A 21,250-nucleotide genomic window follows, 5' to 3' on the forward strand; every position below is an offset into this window, starting at 1 on the left:
ACTTTACTGGAACACAGCCACATCCATTCATTCATCTATTGTGTACAACTGCTTCTGCACTGAAACATCAGAGATGAGGGATGTGTCTGGAACAGTATTAACCACACATGTGCTAAAATATTTACTAGCTGGCCCTTTACAGAAAATGACTGCACACTCCTAGTTCACACTACACACCTTGGCTCGCCCCATTTGATCTCCAACCCGGAAGCGAGTGGTGACATCATCAGTTATTGGGTACCCTTCCTAAGGTCTCCCCAAGCTAAATGCAGACAAGATTATGGGTACGGGCCTGGTGCGGTGGCCTAGCGGCTAAGGTCCTCACCTTGAACACACGGGATCCCATATAAGTGCCGGTTCTAATCCTGGCAGCTCCACTTCCCATTCAGCTCCTTGCTTGTGGCCTGGGAAAGCAGTCAAGGACGGCCCAAAGCCTTGGGACCCTGCACCCATGTGGGAGACCTGGAGGAAGTTCCTGGCTCCTGATCGGCAAAGCATCAGCCATTGTGCTACTTGAAGAGCGAATCATCAGACTGAAGATCTTCCTCTCTCTCTCTCCTCCTCTCTGTATATCTGACTTTGTAATAAAAATAAATCTTAAAAATATATATATATATGTATATATATATATTACGGATCCATGCCAAAGAAGCGACACAACACAAGTGTCAGCAAGAAAGGACTAGGGACACATCTTCAATGAAACAATGTGATCTCATTTTCAGTCTTAAAGCTAAACAAGGTGGGGCAGAGGGGGCACATAACAGAGTATCAGATACATTAAAGGAACTGTCTACAGTAAGAAGCACCCTCAATACAGGCTCCTTAGCCTCAGTCAGCCAGCTAGCCAGGTTCCAGCAATTCACCTCAGGGTGAATGAACACCATGAATGCTGCTTAGCTGGCAACAGATTTTCCAGGCTGTGGCTCCACCCTTGCCAGGTAGCTTCAAATTTTCATTCACCCAAATGGTGTACAAATGTACCAACTTTTTTTTTTTTGAAAGATTTTATTATTATTGGAAAGCCGGATATATAGAGAGGAGGAGAGACAGAGAGGAAGATCTTCCATCCGATCATTCACTCCCCAAGTGAGCCGCAACAGGCCGGTGCTGCGCCGATCCGAAGCCGGGAACCAGGAACCTCTTCCAGGTCTCCCACGTGGGTGCAGGGTCCCAAAGCCTTGGGCCGTCCTTGACTGCTTTCCCAGGCCACAAGCAGGGAGCTGGATGGGAAGTGGAGCTGCCGGGATTAGAACCAGCGTCCATATGGGATCCCAGGGCTTTCAAGGCGAGGACTTTTAGCCGCTAGGCCACGCCGCCGGGCCCCAAATGTACCAACTTTATCCATAACTTGAACAAGAAGAGATCAGAACTCAATTGCTGATGAATATGGTGGCTCAGGTAAATGGGAGACCTGGACCCTGTTCCTGGTTCCCAGCTCCAGTCCCAGTCAGGGAGCACGGTGCGGCCCGGGAGAGTGAACCTGCGGACAGTGCTGTGCTCACTCCCTCTGCCTCTCAAACCGTGAATCATCATTTTGTTTTTTTAGTGGGGGTGTGGGAGAAAAGGGAGGAAGGAAGCAAGAAGGAAGGCTGGTTGGTTGAAGATGAGTACAACAATTTGGGGAGGGGGAAAGCCAATAGAAAACCCAGGAGTTTAACACAGTACTGAAAAACACAAGTTTTTCAATACAATATCATTTCAAAGTAAAAAAACAATCAAGATTATGATGGTCTAGCAGACTGGCAGCAACAGCCTGCATCTATCTTCTCTCCTGAAACAGAGATGTGCAGTTGCATCTGGTCACGCGCATCACTGCCCTTCAGGCACAAAGACTGAGATGGTTTGTCCCCCCTGCCTTCTACCATCACCAAGGCAAGTGAGTGAGCTGACAGGATTTGGGAGCATCGCCTCTCCCAGTAAAAAGCTGTGTTGGGCCTCCGCTAACACAGCTTTATGCCTTGGTTAATCTCTTAACAGCATTTAGCCTTGGTGTTTTTTTAATCTGTAAAATGAATGGCTTTGATAAAAGACTTCTACAGGCTCCTTTAAATATGACTATTCTAGCTATGTAATTATCCCTGTGTAACTCACTACACTACACACGACACAAAAATGGCATGCATCAACAAGTCCTTACTTCATTTCCTGGTATCCTTCTCCACCTATTCTTTCATTACAAAGGAACAACCAAGTTGGCATGATTCCAGACCCAGATGTTCAACTTCTGAGTCCCATGTCAGCGCACCTGGATTTAGTAGGTCAAAAGCAAATATTCAGACACTATGTCCTTTATTCAGGAAAGAGACATTTTCTTCTGGAAGCTGAATTCTCAGATCCTGATTCAGCGGGATCAAAGCCTCAGCGGGATCTTGGCAAAACACTAACTAACACTGATGTCAGCACAAATTCAGGAACCTTTTATCAACTCTTTAAAACAGAGTGTGTAAATGAAGAAGTTCCTCTCTCCTCTAAAAGTGCAGGTCTGTGAGTAATATAAAATGTTTGGGGACCCCATTCTGCTCTCCCAGGGACAGAAGGAGAACAGAAAAGTGGGTGGGGACCACATGACCCCAATCTCCACACTAACAACCCTCAGGATTCTGAGGAGTCTGCCTAACTGGCTGGTGGTCCCCAATGGGCCTAACAACGCTGCTGGAGCAGCAGTGCCTGGAGGTCTAGAGGAAAAGAGACGGAATCACCCAGTGGGAAGAGGAGATAAGAACTTCCATTCATTTCACTCTCTCCACTGGAACCAAACCTGTGGCTGAGAAGTACTATACTACTGGCCTCTTAACCATTAAATAGTTTGCCAAAGATTATCAGGGGGTTTTTCTGAGAAGACTTTCATGGTATCACAGAAGTACAAAGTAACTGGGGAAAAAAAGATTTATTGGGGTTGATGTGGAGTAGCAAGTAAAGAAGCTGCTGACTGCGGTCTTGGTTCAAGTCCCTACTGCTCCATTTTAGGATCCAGCTGCCTATCAATGCACCTGAGAAAAAGCAGCAGAAAATTTCCCCAAGTGCTTGGGCCCCCGCACCTATGTGAGAGACCCAAAAGGGCTCCTGGCTCAGCCTGTCACAGCCACTGACACTGTGGCCATTTGGACAGTGAGACATTGCATGAAAGCTCTGTTTAAAAGATTTATTTATGTATTTGAAAGACAGAGTTACACAGTGAGAGAGAGCTTTCACCCATTGGTTCACTCCCCAAATAGCCACAACAGCCAGGGCCGTGCCAGGCTGGAGCAGGCAGCACAAGTGGAGATTCAACTTGCTGTGTCACAACAGCAGCCCTCTTGTTTTGTAATTTTTTACTGCTCTAGAGTTTGCAGGATATCGCCTCTGACTGAAATTAAGCAAGGATCCCAAGGCAAAGAAAAGCAGAAACAGACTAGGAAAATCAGCAAAACTCTAGAAGATGAAAAGCAGACAAATGAATAGCAACTATGTGAGATGAGAATTCTGAGTGCTGCAGATGGCAAGCCATTGATGAACATCTCCAAAATTCAAGCACTGGCAGTACCTGTCTCTGTGCTCCGGCAAGCAGCTGCTCAGAAACCACCTCAGAGAAGACTGCAGATCTACTCATCAGGCTCTACTACTAGACTTGAACTTGGGTAACCAGGGCACCATTTAGGGTGGGAGGGATTTATTGAACGTCTATACACAAAAGGAAGAGCCTTCCCCTCAAACAGTAAGGCCAGGTTTACACCACGTGGAAAGATGCCTCAAGGGAGATCTACGGACTCCACATGCGTATCCATTACCCTATATTCTCAGCTCTCACAATATGATGGCTGACCAGGAGCCACTTTTGGGCAACTTGACACAAATGGAAATTCTCAGGCTTGCCAGCCCTACAAATGGGCCATGCTAGGCTCAAGTCCCAAAGTCAGTATGTTAAGAAGACCATCAGCTAACCCTAACGCCCAGTCAGAAAGGCCCACGAACTAATAAACAATCCCACACCAAAAGGCTTCCTGCCAGTTTTGTTTATTTGAAAAATAGTGTGGAGGCATGGGAAGTTTAGCAAAGACTCTCATAAACAAGAGAGAGGCCAAGATCTAGTTTATGGAGCAGCCCTGAAGGAGAGTGGTGAGATGTGACCAGGCTTCTCCACAGGCCCCACCATCTCATGGCTTGGAGCTACACCTCAGTCTCCACACCCACTTCTGAGCCAGCCAATGTCCTGCACAGCACCAGCGTAAGCCTTTATAAAGGTTATTAATGCCTCCAGATCCTTGAAAAGAACACATTAATTCAGACTGACACTCCCCACTGAAAACTACAGCTGATAATTCCCTTGTCCCTTGGAATAAATAAAACACATTTTCATGGGAAAGCCATTTAAGAATTTTTCTGGGGCTCAGCGCGGTGGCCTAGCAGCTAAAGTCCTCGTCTTGAACACGCGGGATCCCATATAAGTGCCGGTTCTAATCCCAGCAGCCCCACTTCCCATACAGCTCCCTGCTTGTGGCCTGGGAAAGCAGTCGAGGACGGCCCAAAGGACGGCTCTACCCACATGGGAGACCTGGAGGAAGTTCCTGGTTCCTGGCTTCTGATCGGAGCAGTACCAGCCGTTGCAATCACTTGGGGAGTGAATCATCAGACAGAATGTCGTTCTCTCTGTCTCTCCTCTTCTCTGTATATCTGACTTTGTAATAAAAATAAATAAATCTTAATAAAAAAAAAGAATTTTTCTGCCAAGTGTTTTCTATGTTCTGTATTTGCCCTACTCGATGAACAAGTGACCACAGGACTCTGGCAGGGGCTTTTCTGCTTTTCTGTGTCTCCTGGGCTCATCCTGGATCACCCGCAAAGCTGAAATCTTAACATGGAACGTCTCCCTCATCACTGCTTTCCACCAGGGTTTACTCAGCAGATGTTACTGCCTCAACCACATTGTTCCTGTATTCACAAATCTCAAGTGGCCTTTACATCTTCCATCACACAAAGCACAGTGAACCCAAATTAAAGAAAACAAAACCAACCACCACAAACTTTCTACCTGTGTCCACCCTCTTCAGGAACACCCACCAGGACAGGTGGACAGTGAAGACAAAATTCTGTCGGGTATCATCCAAGGGACACCTTATATTTTTCTGTTAGTCCTCACAAACTGGGGCTTTGGAAGATTAAGGAAGTTACCCAAGGTCGTGACCACTAAGATTTTAATCCAAATCCTCCTTCCCAAAGCCATCCTCTTAACCATCCCACTCTAACATTTCAGTGGTCTGATGCCAATATACAGAAAGGTTGCCTTAACCATGGTAAAGCGCCAGAAAGGCAAAAAGATCTTTGCATCAATTCTCTCTCAGTCTCTCCGTCTCAAACACAAGGTCACCCACAAATGCTGTAGAGCCTTCCGGCCAAAGCCCCACGGGGAACATCAACCTGCAGGCGCACCTCCCTGCTCGGAGCCGGAAAAGACCCAAAGTCCGGGAGGGAAGCCGGCTCTGGCGACCAGGAATGCGGCTGGGGAGCAGGTAGTGACCACGCCTCTCCCGGCAGCCCAGCCAGGACCTCTGGTATTGGTGTGGTGAGAAGGAGGACGCCTTCAGTGTGGACTGAACAAGGGTTCTCCCCACCCCCTGCAAGGACCCCCCAGGGTCCTCCCGACTACAAAAATCTGCCCTTCAAGGGGAGGGAAGTGCCTCCCAGGAGAAGCCCTCGAGCGGCACAAAGCAACGTCTCCACAGCCGGGGAGGCTGGTTCCAGCGGCCCCCTCCTCCGCAGAGGGGCACCCTGGCCGCTCCGGGTGACAGGCGAGGGAGGCGGGCACACCCCACCGTCTCCCACTCCCGGACTCCCCGCCTTCCCTTCCGGAGGGCTTTCAATGCTGCGCCTCTTCGTCTCGCGCTTGGTCCCCATGCCGCCTCTCGCCAGAGCCCTCTCCGCCCAGCGTGCGGATCCCTCGCTAGCCCCTCTGCCCGGTCCCCCGGCCTCGGCGACCCCTCCACTCGGCCCTTGTCCCCCTCAGCGCCCAAGCCGCCCGGTACCTTGAGCGTCACATCGCACAGCTTGCCCTGCCGCCGGATCTCCTCCATGACACCGTAACCGCGACTGGGCAACTCGGACACCGAGAAGTGCACCAGGTCTTCCAGCTCCTCCGCGCCGTCCTCCACCATCTTCCAACGCCGCCGCAACTGCGCAGGCCTGGCCGGCCGGCCCCACACTAACCAGGGCGGGGCGAGGGTGCACGCCGACGGCGGCTTCGAGCGTGGGGCCAGAACCGAAGAAGCCTGCGCGGCCGCCGTAGTCCAAACTCCTCTGCGCCGGAAGCTCCGCAGCCCCGTTTCCTGATTCATACTCCGCCTCCCTTTCCTGACTACATTGACCTAGATTTCGTTTGGGCAACTGCGGCAGTCCTTCGAGACTAATTAGCCTCATCTCCCGTCTCCCAGATACCGCCCAAACCTCACCGCGGATCCCGGACGGAGAACCGCGGAGTCTCATTTCCGCCACCTTCCTGGACTTCCGGCGTTCCCCCAACGGCCCGTTACCATGACGACCGTATACAGCCCGGCAGCCGTGCACGCGGGTCGGAGTTGTCGGCGCTTGCAACCTTTGCGCTGCTGGAGCGCGGCCACCTCAAGAGCTTGTGAGGTGGAGAGCAGGGAGACGGCCGAGGGAGGCCCCCGGGGCGGGGAGGGTGGGGAGGAGGGAGACGGGGTCGCGAGCGCCGCTTCCTCCGGCGTTGTTGCCGGCGTCCCTGTCAGGGTTCCCCGGGAAGGCCTCTGATCCGAGCAGGAGCGGCGGCAGAGGGGACTGAGTCTGCCCTCCCACCCGGCAGGGGTGCTTGGCGGCAGTTCTCTCCATTCCCTGGAGGAGAGGGCATGTTCCCACAGGCTCTGCTACTGCAAGAGAAGGGCAGTACGAACGAACGGGAGGTGTGGTAGGGGGCTGAGCAGGCTTCCTGTACCTGGAAACCAAATGTCACCGGGCAGGGCTGTGGGTTCCGGGCGAGGGGTGCCGTGGGGGGAGGGTGACATTGTGCGCCCTTGGGACCCACCAGTGGCCACCTTGAGCCAAGAACCTGCCCTGTACGGGGAATTGTTCTGCTGGCGGACTCAAAGGGAGAGAAAAGGCACAGTGCTTGTCCCCAGACAGCTGATAATAAGACTGCCTATGAAGGCACCAGCAAGGGTCCAGCGAGATAGCTTAGTGGCTAAAGTCTTCACCTTGAACGCACCGGGATCCCATATGGGCACTAGTTTGTGTCCCTGCAGTCTCGCTTCCCATCCAGCTCCCTGCTTGTGGGGTGAGAAAGCGGTCGAGGATGGCCCAAAACCTTGGGACCCTGCACCCACGTAGGAGATCTGGAAGAGGCTCCTGGCTCCTGGGTTTGGATTAGCTCAGTTGCGGCCACTTGGGGAGTGAATCATCGGACTGAAGATGTTCCTCTGTCTCTCTTCCTCTCTGTGTATCTGACTTTGCAATAAAAATAAATATTAAAAAAAAAAAGCCAGCAAGCAGTATGGGAGGAGGGGCAGGATGGCACAGGCTTCCCAGCTGCCTGGGTATTGGGGAGCTGCCGAGGGGAAGGTCCCCAGGAGGGCTTGCGTGACTAAGGGAGAAGGCTTAGCGCTTGTGGGCATGGCTCCTGGAATGCTTGGAGAGCTGGCAGAGCATGGAGAGAGCATTTAGCACATTGCAGGCAGAGAAGTGGGCAGGCTTTGGTGGGAGGGCTTCAGGGAGGGTAGGCTGGCCTAGCACTCTGAGTGATACCTGAACTTCCCAGGCCCTTGTGGCTGATGTGAGGAGCAGTTCTCAGAGCTTTGGGAATTGAATGTATTTGAATCAAGCATTCAAACCTCCGTCCAGCTTCTCCACACCATAGTTCAAAGTGCAGTTGACAGATGAGATGTTCATTTCACTGTCCTCAGTTTGGGGTGTGTATTAGAGCTGTTTGTGGTGTTTTACTTCTACAGCTCAAATTGCAGACAGTAATGTTAGAACTTTACATCGGACAAGCTGTCACCTCTGCTTCTTGCAGTAGCCTTCAGATTCACGAAATAATAACTTTGAAAAATGCAAAAAGTATGTGCACACTCAACAGGCAAATATGTAAGTGCAAGTTTCTTGCACATCCAAAGAGCTTGAAAAGGATCAGTTTTGTTTTGTCCATGTCACTGAAGCAGTAAGCTGAATGGGCAGCATGTGTCTGACTTGCTTCTTATGGAAATCAAGTGGTCACCATAAATTGTGTTTGTAAATATGGAAGATTAGTATGATTTTAAAAGATCTGGAGACAATTTTGGTTAGATAAGATTGAGCTTTTCTTGGATAATTATATGTGAAACATTGTCATTCCTTCTTCAATATACTTATACGTTCTTTTTGGAGAGGCTGAGAGACAAGCAGAAGCGCAGGAGAGCGTGCATCTGCTGGTTCATTCTCTGAAGGCCTGTAGCTCTCTCTGACAACGGCTGCAGCCAGGAGTTCAGGTCAGGCCTCTCACATGAGGCAGCAGCTCTTCTATTTCAGATTTATTTGCTTTTATTGGGAAGGCAGATTTACAGAGAGAAGGAGACAAGAGAGAAAGCTCTTCGATTTGGTGGTGCACCCCCCAAACAGCCATCACTCACCTCTGTCTCCCAGGCTCTGCATTAGCAGGAGCCCGGAGCTGGATGGAATACCGTGATATGGGGATGCTGGTGTTCTAACTGCAAAGCCAAACATCCACCCATACATTCCAGCTTGAAGATTGAAATTGTCAGCTCCCTCTGCCTCAAGCGTACTGAGCCCTTCATAAAGTCAGCACATTCCTTTGATGGTTGTCTTTTTCAGAAGTATTTCTAGTTTTCTTCTTTGGCTTGATTTTGTACTCCCCTATGAACATACAAGTTCTTTTAAGAGTAAATGTTTTGGGCTTGGCAGCGTAGCCTAGTAGCTAAGGTCCTCGTCTTGATCCCATATGGCCGCTGGTTCTAATCCTGGCAGCTCCACTTCCTCTCTGTCTCTCCTCCTCTCAGTATATCTGACTTTGTAATAAAAATAAAATAAATCTTCAAAAAAAAAAAAAGAGTAAATGTTTCATTAAACTAATATAACCCTGGAAAGAAAGCAAGAGAACTGTGGTGTCTATCCTTTGGCCTTTTATCAATTTAGATTCTGTTTTGTATATTATGGAGAATTAGTACTAAATGGATTTTGATGTGCCTTATGTTCATTGTTCTGTGAAAGTGAAATTATTGAAACTAAAAAAGCTCAGTCTTGGGCCTGGCATGATATCATAATGGTTAAGGTCCTCGCCTTGAACGTGCCAGAATCCCATATGAGCACTGGTTCTAATCCTGGCTGCTCCACTTCCCATCCAGCTCCCTGCTTGTGGCCTGGGAAAGCAGTCAAGGACGGCCCAAAGCCTTGGGACCCTGCAACCACGTGGGAGACCTGGAAAGAAGTTCCTGGCTCCTGGCTTTGGATTGGCGCAGCACCAGCCGTTGCGGTCATTTGGGGGGTGAATCACCGGCCAGAGGATCTTCTTCTCTGTCTCTCCTCCTCTCTGTACATCTGCCTTTCCAATGAAATAAAAAAAAAAAAAAAAAAGCTCAGTCTTAGGGACTGATAGTGGTAGTATTCAAAATTTAAAAAATTTTAAAAAGGAAGTAAGTATAGACTGTTCTTAGAAGAATGTTTAGGGGCCACGGCAGTGGCTCAGAAGGCTAATCCCTCACATGCAAATGCCAGCATTCCACATGGATGCCAGTTTGTGTCCCGGCTTCTCCACTTCTCATCTAACTCCCTGTTTGAGGCCTGGCAGATCAGTGAAGGATGGCCTAAATGCTTGGGACCCTGCACCCATCTGGCTCCAGATTTTAGATCAGATCAGCTCTGTCTTGCTTCATTCAGGAAGTGAACCAGCAGATGGAAGACCTGTCTCGTAATATAAAATTTATCTTTATATACTCATTCTCTCTCTCTCTCTCTCTCTGCTTTTCAAATACACATTAGTGGAAGAAAAATTGTTTTAATGTAAGTCATACTATTAAAGGAGAAAACATAATAATCAATAATAATTAGGTAATGTGGGGCTCTGCACATTGACCTAACAGCTAAAGATCCCATATGAGCACTGGTTCTAATCCCAGCAGCTCCACTTTCCATCCAACTCCCTGCTTGTGGCCTGGAAAAGCAGTCAAGGATGGCCCAAAGCCTTGGGACCCTGCACCTGCGTGGGAGACCTGAAGGAAGTTCCTGGCTCCTGGCTTCAGATCGGCGCAGTACCAGCTGTTGTGGTCACTTGGAGAGTGAATCATTGGATGAAAGATCTTCCTCTCTGTCTCTCCTCCTCTCTGTATATCTGACTTTGCAATAAAAATAAATCTTTAAAAAAAATCAGGTAATGCATGCATGGATTAATCTTAGAGAATATTTCTAGAAATAACATCTCTGCTTAGGCTACTCAAGGGGCCTTCTTTTTCTTTTATTTTTGATGGTTAAATAGTTGAGAAGGATGTATATCCATGTTGATCACTGACTAGGATGGGAAGGGTTAAGGAAAAGGGAAATGTGGATGAGACAATGGTTTCCATTTTTTCTTCCTGCTTCTGTAGACAGGGAGGGAAGAAGGGGAGAGAGCTGCTCCCTGCAGTCTAACTGCATCAGTACCTAGGGATGTGGGACGGCCTCCGATGTTATCCCAGGGTGCTCAGTGTGGTGAGTGTTCCAAGGGTACTGCTTAAGTGGTTTTAATAGTTCAATAGGCTGTTGATTTCATTGGTCCAAGGTTGAGAAAATCCTTCGAAGGTCCATTGGCTGACATAGTTCACCTCAGAGTCTCCAATCGCCCAGATACATGCTATCAGATCTTGGCCGGGAGAGCTGTCCAGTTTATTCTGCCCTAAATGGTATTGGACATCCGCTGCAGTCCTCAGTGTACTATCATGTCCCCCATGTGCATCAGGGCATGCTGTCCACTGCACAGGCCTCAACAGCCGAGGAGGCCCAGTTCCAATAAATGCATTTCACAATCAGATTGTGATTGTGATTTTCCCTGTGGTTCGAGTTTTAAGACCAGTGGTCCAGTTGAAGGATCCCCAAAAAACCTCAGCAGAGGTGATCCCAGACCTGACTCCTTTGTGTGCCAGCCAGTGTGGGGTTCAGCTCAGACCATCAGCCTACACACATGCACTTGTGGTTGCAGTTGCCCAGTCAGTTCTGTCTCCAGTCCCAGCTCATATGTAAACTGACAACAGATGCTATGGTCCAGTCCTGTTGCCCACAATATACTCAGGCCTCACATACATGAGCAAGAACTGCAGCCTAATTAGAGCAAGCCCTAAAAATCCCACAAACCCAGCCCCCAGCCTCAGTTCATGCACATACCAGTATGTGTAGCAGATTGGTACAATTGGTCCCACATCCCATTCAGTTCTTGTATATACTAATGAATGTTGCAGCCTAACTCAGGCCCAACCAACCCCTCTACCCTGGTGAATGTTATCACCTGTCCAGCCATTCCTGCTCCCAGGTCAGGTTTGCATGCTCACCAGAGGGAGCCCACCTCTACAGTGTGATCGTGTTCCAGATGCCATTAAGAACAGAGATAGATGGCCCGGCGATATATTGGCCTAGTGGCTAAAGTTCTCACTTTGAATGTGCCCCGGGATCCCATATGGTCGCCAGTTCTAATTCCGGCAACTCCACTTCCCATCCAACTCCCTGCTTGTGGCCTGGAAAAGCAGTTGAGGATGGCCCAAAGCCTTGGGACCCTGCATCCATGTGGGAGACCTAGAAGAAGTTCCTGGCTTCTGGCTTCGGATTGGCACAGCACTGGCTGTTGCAGTCACTTGGGGAATGAATCATCAGACAGAAGATCTTTCTGTCTCTTTTCTCTATATATAACTGACTTTGTAATAAAAATAAATAAATCTTTGACTCGATGTTTCCTGCTTGGGATGACTACATTCCACATTGCAATATTGGCTTTGAGTCCCAGCTTAAAAACAACAACAACAACTTTCTAGTGATCAGATTTTTCATTATATAATCTTTTCAGCACTGAAGTAAGGATATCTTTCAGTTGATTACTTTTAAGTTTATCAAAGCAGGCAAGAAAGCCTGGCATGATGGCTTGATTGGCTAATCCTCCACCTCCAAATGCCAGGATACCATATGGGTCCCAACTCGTGTCCCAACTGCTCCACTTCCCTTCCAGCTCCCTGCTATGACCTGGGAAATTAGCAGAGTATGGCCCAAAGACTTAGGACCCTACACCCTGCATCAGAGACCTGGAGGAAGCTCCTTGCTTCAGATCAGCTCAGCTCTAGCCATTATGGCCATTTGGAAAGTGGATCAGCGGATGGGAAATCTTTTCTCTGTAAATTTGCCTTTCCAATAAAAAGAAATATTTTTTGTTTTGTTTTGCTTTGTTTTTTTGAAAAAAAAAAAAAGTGGAGCAGGCAGGAAACTGATCATGAGCTATGGCAAGTTTTTTTGAAAGAGACGTCGCATCTGCTGGTTCACTCTCCAAGCAGCTGCAGTGACCAAAACAGATGGGACCAGGTTGAAGCCAGGAGGCACATTTATGTTTTCCCATGGGCTTTCTATCACTGCTTTCCCAGGCCATTAACAGGGAGCTAGATAGGAAATGGAGCTGTCAGGACACAAACCAACACCTATATGGGTTGCTGGTATATGACACTCTGAAATGTATCATGTGAGATGGGAACCAAGGCCCAGGGAGGTTAAGAGCCTTGGATCCTGAGAATTGTAAAAATACAGATAGGTTTTTTGTCTCAACTGAATTGACAATTCCTTCCTGCTGAGTTTATTGGCCTAATAGATAGTTTCTGGCTCAAGATGCTGAGGAAGATCCCCTTTTGTCAAACCTGCTGCCAATGCCAAAGACAGGGCATATGTAGGACAAAGGTAAATGTGGCTTCCATGGCCCATGGTTGTCCCAGCAGATCTGCTGTGTCAACGCCCAACAGCAACTTTTGGGATGAGATCTGGCTCAAGCTGCCCAAGCCAAGAGGAAGAGTAGGTGGACACCCAGGGTGACTACATGTTCCAAAACCTGGTGGGGGTGGTAGCCCTACAGGTGTAAGAGGAACAAATGAAAGTGCTCAGTGTGGGCAGTGGCACCAGATCATGGCCTGGTCAAGTGGTCCATTTCTGGACCAGGAGTCACATTTGGTCCTATGGGAACTTGACGTCTTTTTTTTTTTTTGAAAGATTTTTATTTTACTTTTATTACAAAGTCAGATATACAGAGGAGGAGAGACAGAGAGGAAGATGTTCCATCCGATGATTCACTCCCCAAGTAGCCACAATGGCCAGTGCTGCGCCGATCCGAAGCCGGGAACCAGGAACCTCTTCCGGGTCTCCCACATGGATGCAGGGTCCCAAGGCTTTGGGCCATCCTTGACTGCTTTCCCAGGCCACAAGCAGGGAGCTGGATGGGAAGTGGAGCTGCTGGGATTAGAATTGGCGCCCTTATGGGATCCCGGGGCACATTCAAAGTGAGAACTTTAGCCACTAGGCCACCATGCCGCCAGGCCCGGGGAACTTGCCATCTACAAAGAATTCTTAGCATTGGCAGAAAATGGCCTCCTCCTTTTCTCCCTTCCTTCCTTCTGCCCTGCCTCCCTCTCTTCCTTTATCTATCTATCTATCTATGTATCTACCTACCTACCTACCTATCTAGGTTTTGAAAGCCCTTCTTGACTTGGAAAAATTGATGCTTCCTGCAGTCCTGAAACCCTAGCAGCTCATGGCTTTGCTACAGAAGATTCTTCTTCTTCTTCTTCTTTTTTTTTTAAGATTTCTTTATTTTTATTGAAAGGCGGTTATACAGAGAAGAGGAGAGACAGAGAGGAAGATCTTCCACCCGATGGTTCACTCCCCAAGTGCCTGCAACGGCTGGAACTGAGCCAATCCAAACCCAGTAGTTCTTCTGGGTCTCCCACGCGGGTTTAGGGTCCCAAGGCTTTGGGCTGTCCCCGACTGCTTTCCTAGGCCACAAGCAGGGAGCTGGATGGGAAGCAGGGCCACTGGGACCAGAATCGGTGATTATATGGGATCTTGGGGCATGCAAGGCGAGGACTTTAACCACTATGCTATCACACCGGGCCCTAGAGAAGATTCTAATGTTCTAATATCTCCATCATCTTTTTAGGAAAACACACACACACACCAGTTACCCTATTACCTAAGATTCCATATTCTCCCCTAGAAGTCCTAAGGCCAGCACAGGGACATTAGGGCATTGTGTAGACCATAGATTCTGGGCAGATGTCTGACTGTTGTAACCAGTAAGGTTCCTGTTCCCTGTCCACCCAAACTCCTCCACTGTGGAATCCCTGCTGTGCCTGACTGCTCACACTGCTCCCCTTCACATCATGGGTCCTGGCTGGCCCTGGGCTTGCTGAGGGGGATGGGATAACTGTCTTTGGAATGATTTTCTTGAGTGTCATGGAGACATGTTTTGAAATGTTTGCAGGCATTATCTGGTGAGATGGACAGACAGGAGCTGGCAGGACATACACCATGACGGGGGCAGTTAAAAATTATAAGCATCGAGTCCTCCCTTGTGCCCTGCAGCAGGTTGAGAATGGGATCATAGGAGGGACGCAACACCAATTTCCCATCTGCCATAAATGCTATCCATCTACTGAAGTAGTGGGATCATGATGCACATGACTGAGGGTCAGGCGGTCGGGGGGTGGCGGGTGAAAAGAGAGGGAAGGAGAGAAGAGGACTGTGTGTTCAGGTTCTGACCCACACACTGAAAGACAGCTGGTGTGCTAATTGACCTCTTCTGCTCTGATAGTCCATGATCCTGTAATTAAGGACTTAGAGGTCTTAATCATGTTCCTTCCTGGTTTTAATGAAGAGAATGGGGACCCTGCAGAGCTTCCTGATTAAGCTGCTCTGCCTTTTTCCACTACCACAGCCCCTGAATCATCAAAGGCCCAAAGCCAAGTGTAACCTCAGCTTTCAGTACTGTCAGCCCTGGGGTCCTGGAAATACAACTGAGCAGAAGTAGAAGGCAAAAGGCCCCTCTCTGAGAGCATCTTGGACTTCACAAAGCCCTGTCCTATAAGAAATGTAGACATCCCTCTAAAATATAAGCTATCTGTGCTCAATTTAAAATTTTGTGTGTTGTTTTGTTTTGTTTTAATGAAAAAGCAGGAGAGAGACTTCTCCCAGCTCCAAGAGTCTTCACACAGTAATAGAGTAATATTACAGCACCTATTCTTTACCTCCAGTTTGCCATGGAGCAGCATGGTGGTTAACACGTACATGTGTGTATGGTGGGGGACAGGTATCAATACTACTGTAGAGGAACTGCTCAATTATGAATGTCAGAATGGACATATTTATCCTGCTTCTCTTCTGTGCTGAGAAAAAGATTGAAAGGTGAGAGGAACAGGGTGGGGGAGAAAAAGATAAGAGAACAGTTTGTTTTCATTTTAAAATGTAAGCAAATCTTTTGCTTGTTCAAAGCGAGGACTTTAGCTGCTAGGTCACCGCACCAGGCCCCTGGGGATTAAATTTCAATCCATGGGGCTGGCGCTGTGTTGGAGTGAAGCCATCACCTGGGATGTTGATATCAATGAGCAATGATTGGAGTTCCAGGTGCTCCACTAGCAATCTAGCTCCCTGATAATGTGCGTGGGAAAGTAACAGAGAATGGCTCCAAGGAACACCCAGGAAAACCATACACAAAGGCACTCTCTGTGAACTGTCAGTATTTTTCTGTGTTCCTCTGTGTTCGGGGCTTAGAATCCCCACTGACTGACCCCTATGGTGTGATGTGCATTTTGCAATGGATTCTGAGAGGACCAATGCTATCAAGGAACCAGGCATTCCAGACTCTAGCCACACTTTCAGCAAGACAACTGTTACTCTGTTACCAAAGGAAACTTGTGCTTGACTCTCTCCCCTTCCCCCGCTCCACAGCCTTTCACTTCAGTTTCATTTCTGATCAGCTAATATTTTTTCTACTCCAACCACCTTCACCAAAAACAGCCCTGGTCTGCTCGTTCAACACGAAGTGACTCCCCACAGCCTACTGTGGCATCTAAGGCACAAGGTCACTATGGTTCTTTTGAAGCATGAAAGACAACACTCACAGGCACCTGTGCAAACTTCTTCATAGACTTTTCTGTGCGGGGAAGTGTGGGGGTGGGGTGGTGACATCTATTTTCCAGGCAAGGCACTGGAACCTCCAGGAGCCACCATGCCCCAGTGTGTTTGGCTGCTAAAAGGGTGGCCAGGAGCCACTGTGCCAGAGACAGCTAGTCAGTTCTTGATCATTGCCCTTTCAGGCATCTACAGAGGTTTAGGGCTTTCCACGTATTATCTCACTTAAGCCTCACAACTCGGAGGACCTGTGCACAATTCATCTCACAACAAAGCGAAGCACAGGGGAATTACTAAGTTTTTGGCGACCAAAGTGGCCACGGGAGACAGCCCTAGCGAATCAGGTGACCACTCCCACGCCCCAAGATTGATGCTGTACTTAAAGGAAAGGTAGGGGTGGGGTGGGGGGGGTTGGTTCGTCGAAATGCCAAGAATCTCCAAGATTGAAGTAATGCTAAAACACAACAGACAGGCTGATTTCCTAATAAATGACACAGGCACAGCTGTGAAGGATGAAGGCCATTACTGAGATCGCGTTTCATTAATTACGACATCCAATTGGTTGCTGGTCAAGTCCAATTTAAAAAATAGTGGGAAAAAAACATAGCTGACCTTAATGAATCCCTAATTTCAAAATGACCAACCGCTGCCAGTTGTTCTTCTAGGCCCCAAACGTTTCAATGCATTCTTGCTTCTCCTTCTCCCATCCCAAATAATGAAAACCTGGCAGTCCTTTCGAATCGTCCTCCTTTATCTCAGTCTTGCCATTTCTGTGTCCAAGTGATTTATAGCCCCTGCTTGAGGCTCTTACTGTCCTCCAAGGCCTCACGGTTAGCTGCAGCCTTTGGGTTTCGGGGTGCTTGGCAGCAGGCCTGACGGGAGGCGGGAGAGGAGAATGGGGTGTCCGGGAGGGAGGAGGGAGGAGGAAGGAGGAAGGGGGAGCTCGGTCTCGGAGCGAAGCCTTCGATTCCACGTTCCTCTGAGGGGCACGTCGCGGAGACCTGGGGGGAGGTAAAGAACTGGAGGAGAAATGAAGTTCCGCGAGGCGCGGCGGCCACATTTACCTCAGAGCCGGGAGTGCTGTGGAGGGACCTCGGCGCCGCTGCAGGCTCCGGGGCTCCGGGCGGCAGGATTGAGGTCTACCGAGGGAGGGTGTGCGGCGGCAGTCTAAGGCGGTCGCAGCGACGCCGCCCGCTAATCACCTCAGAACCGATCGGAACCACACCTCCGCCACCCTCCCTCCCCACCTCCGCTCCGGTTGCCAGGCAGACGGAGGGAGGGGGATCACGGCGCTGTGGCTTCAGATCCCACACCGGCCAACACACCCCTGGGACCCGGGCAGTTATTGTTTGGGGTAGCCGTAGTCAGCCAGGCAGGGTCCGCTGGACTGTGCCCGGCCCCGCCCGCTCCTGCCAGGCGATCTGCCCGCAGCTGCAGGCGCGCCGACTGGCGGCGGCCCGTGTGTGTCTCTTTAAGGGGCCGAGCCTGCCAGGCCGTGAGGCGGGTGGGGAGCGCGTCGCTCCCCGAGTGAGTGTGCGAGGGAGAGGGCGGCAGGCGGGCGAACGAGCGGGCGGGCGGGCGCCGGAGGGAGGGAGGAAGGGAGGGAGGGACGGAGCGAGTGTGCTAGCGACTCGGGCCGCCCCTGCCGCCGCCGCCGCGGTCGGACCAGCGGCCTCCTTCCCTCCCGTCCCCCTCCCCCGCGCGTCGCCCCTGCCGCGGGGAGGAGGGGGCTCGCGTCGCCGCCTCCAGCGGATCCCGATGAAGCAGCTGCCGCCGCAGCCGCCTCCGAAGATGGGGGATTTCTACGACCCCGAACACCCGACCCTAGAGTGAGTATCAGCTCCGCGGCCTCCAGCTGCTGTCCGTAGCCTCAGCTGAGGGCGGCGCGTCCTGATGGGTGGCGGCGACGGCGCGGGACCGGCGTGTGAGGACTAACGGGCCCGCGGCGGCCTCGCGCTATCGGTCGTAAGGAGCAGGCCCGCGTCGCCGGCCCCGGGGGCCGCCTGGCCTTGGGTCCGCGGCGGGCCGGCGCTTGGGGCCCGGCATGGGCGCCGCGGCTCGCGTCGCTGCGGCGGTTGGGCCGGCCCTGTGGGGGAGGGGCGGCCGCGGCCTCGGCGGCTGCTGCTCCTCCGGCTGCTGCCGCGTCCGCAAGGACTCGGCCGGTCGGGACTGGGCGCTCCCGGTGACTTCCCCCACGGGCGGCCCCGGTCCAGCTGTTAGGCGCAGGAGAGGAAGGGGGAGTGCGCCGAGTTGGAGCAGCTGCCGCCGGAGCCGACAGGAGGGCGGCCGGTGAGGGTAGGCCGCGAATCCCCGGGCTCGGGTGAAAGCCTGGCCCGGTTCTTTCCCAGCCTCTCGGCGATGGCGGCTCGAGCCGGAAGGGCCTAGCGTGCGTCGCCTAGCCTCGGGGTTTTGCTGATGGGGGCTCCCGCGCTGCACTCCTGGGATTTGACTTCTTTATTTCTTCCCCCCCCGCCCGGAAACTCGATCCTGGCCCTGCAATGTTTCCAGATTCACATTTTTGCACCTTTGGCACTTGGGTTTTGCAATGGTGGTGAGATCTGGGTGGCCCCGTTGTTGAGGTGACACCGGGTCGGTTTTTCTTTCCTTTTTTTTTTTTTCTGTTTGCCCGAAAATGAAAGCCGCCTGAGCGACCTTAGGTTTTCTTGTAGCTTAAGGGATGTGCACACTTTCGAAGACTTTTTTTTTCTTGGTCACGGGAAGCTCTCAACCCTAAATGGATGACTTTTACTTCTTGTGATGAAGACTTAGAAACCAAGGATCATTTGAGGATTCTTTAAAGAAGACAGTGTTGTAGAAAACCGAAGTAAAGACTTGAATGTACCCTCTTGAGCTTCTGTCTGCTGCTGGTAGCTAAAAGGGCTTCCCTTTTGGACCCTGCAGTCACCTCTTTTTCCCCTTAGCCTGGCAAAACCATTGTTTTGAAAAGCCCCATTTGCGGCGTTGAAGTTTAGGTATAGGAGCACGGAGCATTTCAAACTAACCTGGTTCAGTGTGTGAGTGTGTGTGTGTGTGGGGGGGGCGGGTTTCAAATGAAACTGTCAAACTTTTACCACAGGAATGATTCCAGAAATTTGCTCTTTTTTTTTTTTTTTTTTTTTGGCAAGCGTTTCGCCTTAAATTTGCTGTGTTCTTTTCCTTGCTAAAGCTTTTCACCTTGGTCTAGAAATGTCTGTTAGTTCTAGGACTGGTGGCAACACAGAATTTTGTTGGAGTACTTGTGGTCATCTTGGTGACAAAACATAACTGGTTCTTTTGCCTTTCTGAAACAAAACCGGTCTTCCCTTGAAATAGGGAGACCCAGCATGGCTTTATCTTTTCATGGTTTCTGGGCCATGGTTTAATATTACCTTAATTAGATTTTTGTGTTTTTATTGGACAGCTTAGCCCAATTGCAAAGTTCATGTTACAGATTTTTGGTTTGAGAAATCAGAAGTCTTAAAAAAAATGTGTATCATTGTTCAAGAAATGCTTTTTGAAGTAAGTGCTACAAAGTAACAGGGCAGCCTCTGACTGGACCAAGTGCATGCTTTCAGTTCCTTTTACCAACTGGTATGTTGAAGTCACGCAGCCTTAAGCATAACATTCTTGTATTTCCTGGGAGAAGACAGTTTTTCATAATATGCAGGTAAATGTACTCAGAGGGGGGCATCTTTGGTGAACATGAATGGGAGACAAATCAACATTTTCCCACATTCCAGAAGGTCTTCAGAGTTTTTACTATGTCTTTGTCTCTACTGCTTCAGATTTCTAACAGTGACTAAATTCTAAATATATGTATTTCTCCCTGTGTGTTAACCTGTATGGGATATGTAAGTAATTATACAGTTTCCTTTCATGATACTATATGGACTGGAGGGGGATCTTGTTAGGCATCCTGAACAATATCACCTGCTTTCCAGATGAAGAAAATGAAGCTTAACCCAGAAAATCAGAACTGAAGTGACACCAAACTCTATGAGAAAGTATGTATAAGTTAGTTAGTGTTTATACTATTACAGAGGGAAAGGCAGCACAGTACAGCGTTTAAAGAACTTGAATTTCAGATAGGCCTGAGTTTGAACACTAACTTAACCTTGGACAAATGACTTGCATCTTTCTGAGGTTCAGTTTTCTTGTCTTTGAAATAGGTCTTTGAAATAGTAGTAGCAGCAGCTTGGCAGGACTTTGGGAGGATTACATGAGATAATGCATGAAAAGCATTCAACAAAAATTTAGGGCTTCAGTTGCGCACAGAAGATTACCTTGGTTTGGTGGAGAGAAGAAATGTAGGCTTTGCAGAGTTTGAAATGGTGCTTAGATGTATGAAGAAATTGAGGTGAAAAGTAAATTTATCTTGATTAGAGTAACAGTTGAGGCCTCATGTTCTGTGCTTACTTTTGAAAATCAGATACAGCTGTAAGGTCTGATCTTTTTCATGCAGCATTTAGGATATTGTGTTTCAAGTGAGAATAACTGTAATCACTTGAGTATCTGTGTTAGCTGTTGCGTAGGAGGAGGCCCAAGGACAGGTGTTGGAGACACTGTTAATTACATCTAGTTAGAATGTTTTCTAATGAGGGAAGCAGGCAAGTACTTTGCCATGATGGAGGTGCTGTGCATTGAATGTGTGACTATTTCAGGGTGCCAGAAGTAGACACACTCAGGCCAACCATTTTGCTCATGTGAAGTTTACATTCTAATGAGGGGTAAATTGAATGTTCAAAGGCAAGTGCTTTAGAAAATGGAGGATGAGGGGAATTCAGAATTGTTGAAGAGGAGATTATGGTTTGAAATGGAGTAGACTAGGTAAGTCTCTTGTCATCGACTCCAGGGGAGGTAACCATGTTAATACTTGGAGAGAAAGCATTTCAAGAGGAAGCAGTTACTGCAAGATGCCGAGACTGATTTGTGAGTTTTGTCCATTGTGATTAGAATGGCAGGATCAAGAAGGAAAAGTAAATTGGATCAAAGTGAGATGGGGTACAAATTACATAGTATTTTCTGAAGCCTTTCTAAGAACTCTGCGGGGGATTTTGAGCTGAGGAATGGCTTGGTTTGCTTTCAGTTTTGGAGAGATCACTCATGTTGCAGAGGCAACAACAGTGGAAGCCTGGACACTAATTAGAAAGATAGTAATCCCGAAGAAAAGTGCTGG

General features: G+C 49.3%; 2 protein-coding genes across 6 annotated transcripts in view; one reads left to right on the top strand and one right to left on the bottom strand.

The window, feature by feature from the left end:
• Window positions 1-6,468, bottom strand: part of KLHL18 (kelch like family member 18) — a 52,079-nt gene extending 45,611 nt beyond the window's left edge. For both annotated transcript variants that reach the window (XM_004581421.2, XM_004581420.2), the window contains exon 1: window positions 6,003-6,468. In XM_004581421.2, the coding sequence (XP_004581478.2) occupies window positions 6,003-6,311 (309 nt within the window). In that variant the 5' untranslated portion in view covers window positions 6,312-6,468. The remainder of the gene's footprint in view (window positions 1-6,002) is intronic.
• Window positions 6,469-17,658: 11,190 nt separating this feature from the next.
• Window positions 17,659-21,250, top strand: part of SETD2 (SET domain containing 2, histone lysine methyltransferase) — a 98,675-nt gene continuing 95,083 nt past the window's right edge. For 2 of the 4 annotated variants that reach the window (XR_009247378.1, XR_009247377.1), the window contains exon 1: window positions 17,662-17,924. Coding sequence is in view for 1 of the 4 variants with exons in the window: in XM_004581419.3 (XP_004581476.2) it covers window positions 17,854-17,924 (71 nt within the window). In the remaining 3 variants the exon portion in view is untranslated. Of the gene's footprint in view, window positions 17,925-21,250 lie in introns of all 4 variants that reach the window. The other 2 variants (XM_004581419.3, XM_058678973.1) reach the window with 2 other exon arrangements.

This window comes from Ochotona princeps, chromosome 21 (genome assembly GCF_030435755.1).
Source record: "Ochotona princeps isolate mOchPri1 chromosome 21, mOchPri1.hap1, whole genome shotgun sequence".
In the NCBI taxonomy this organism is placed as follows: Eukaryota; Metazoa; Chordata; class Mammalia; order Lagomorpha; family Ochotonidae; genus Ochotona; species Ochotona princeps.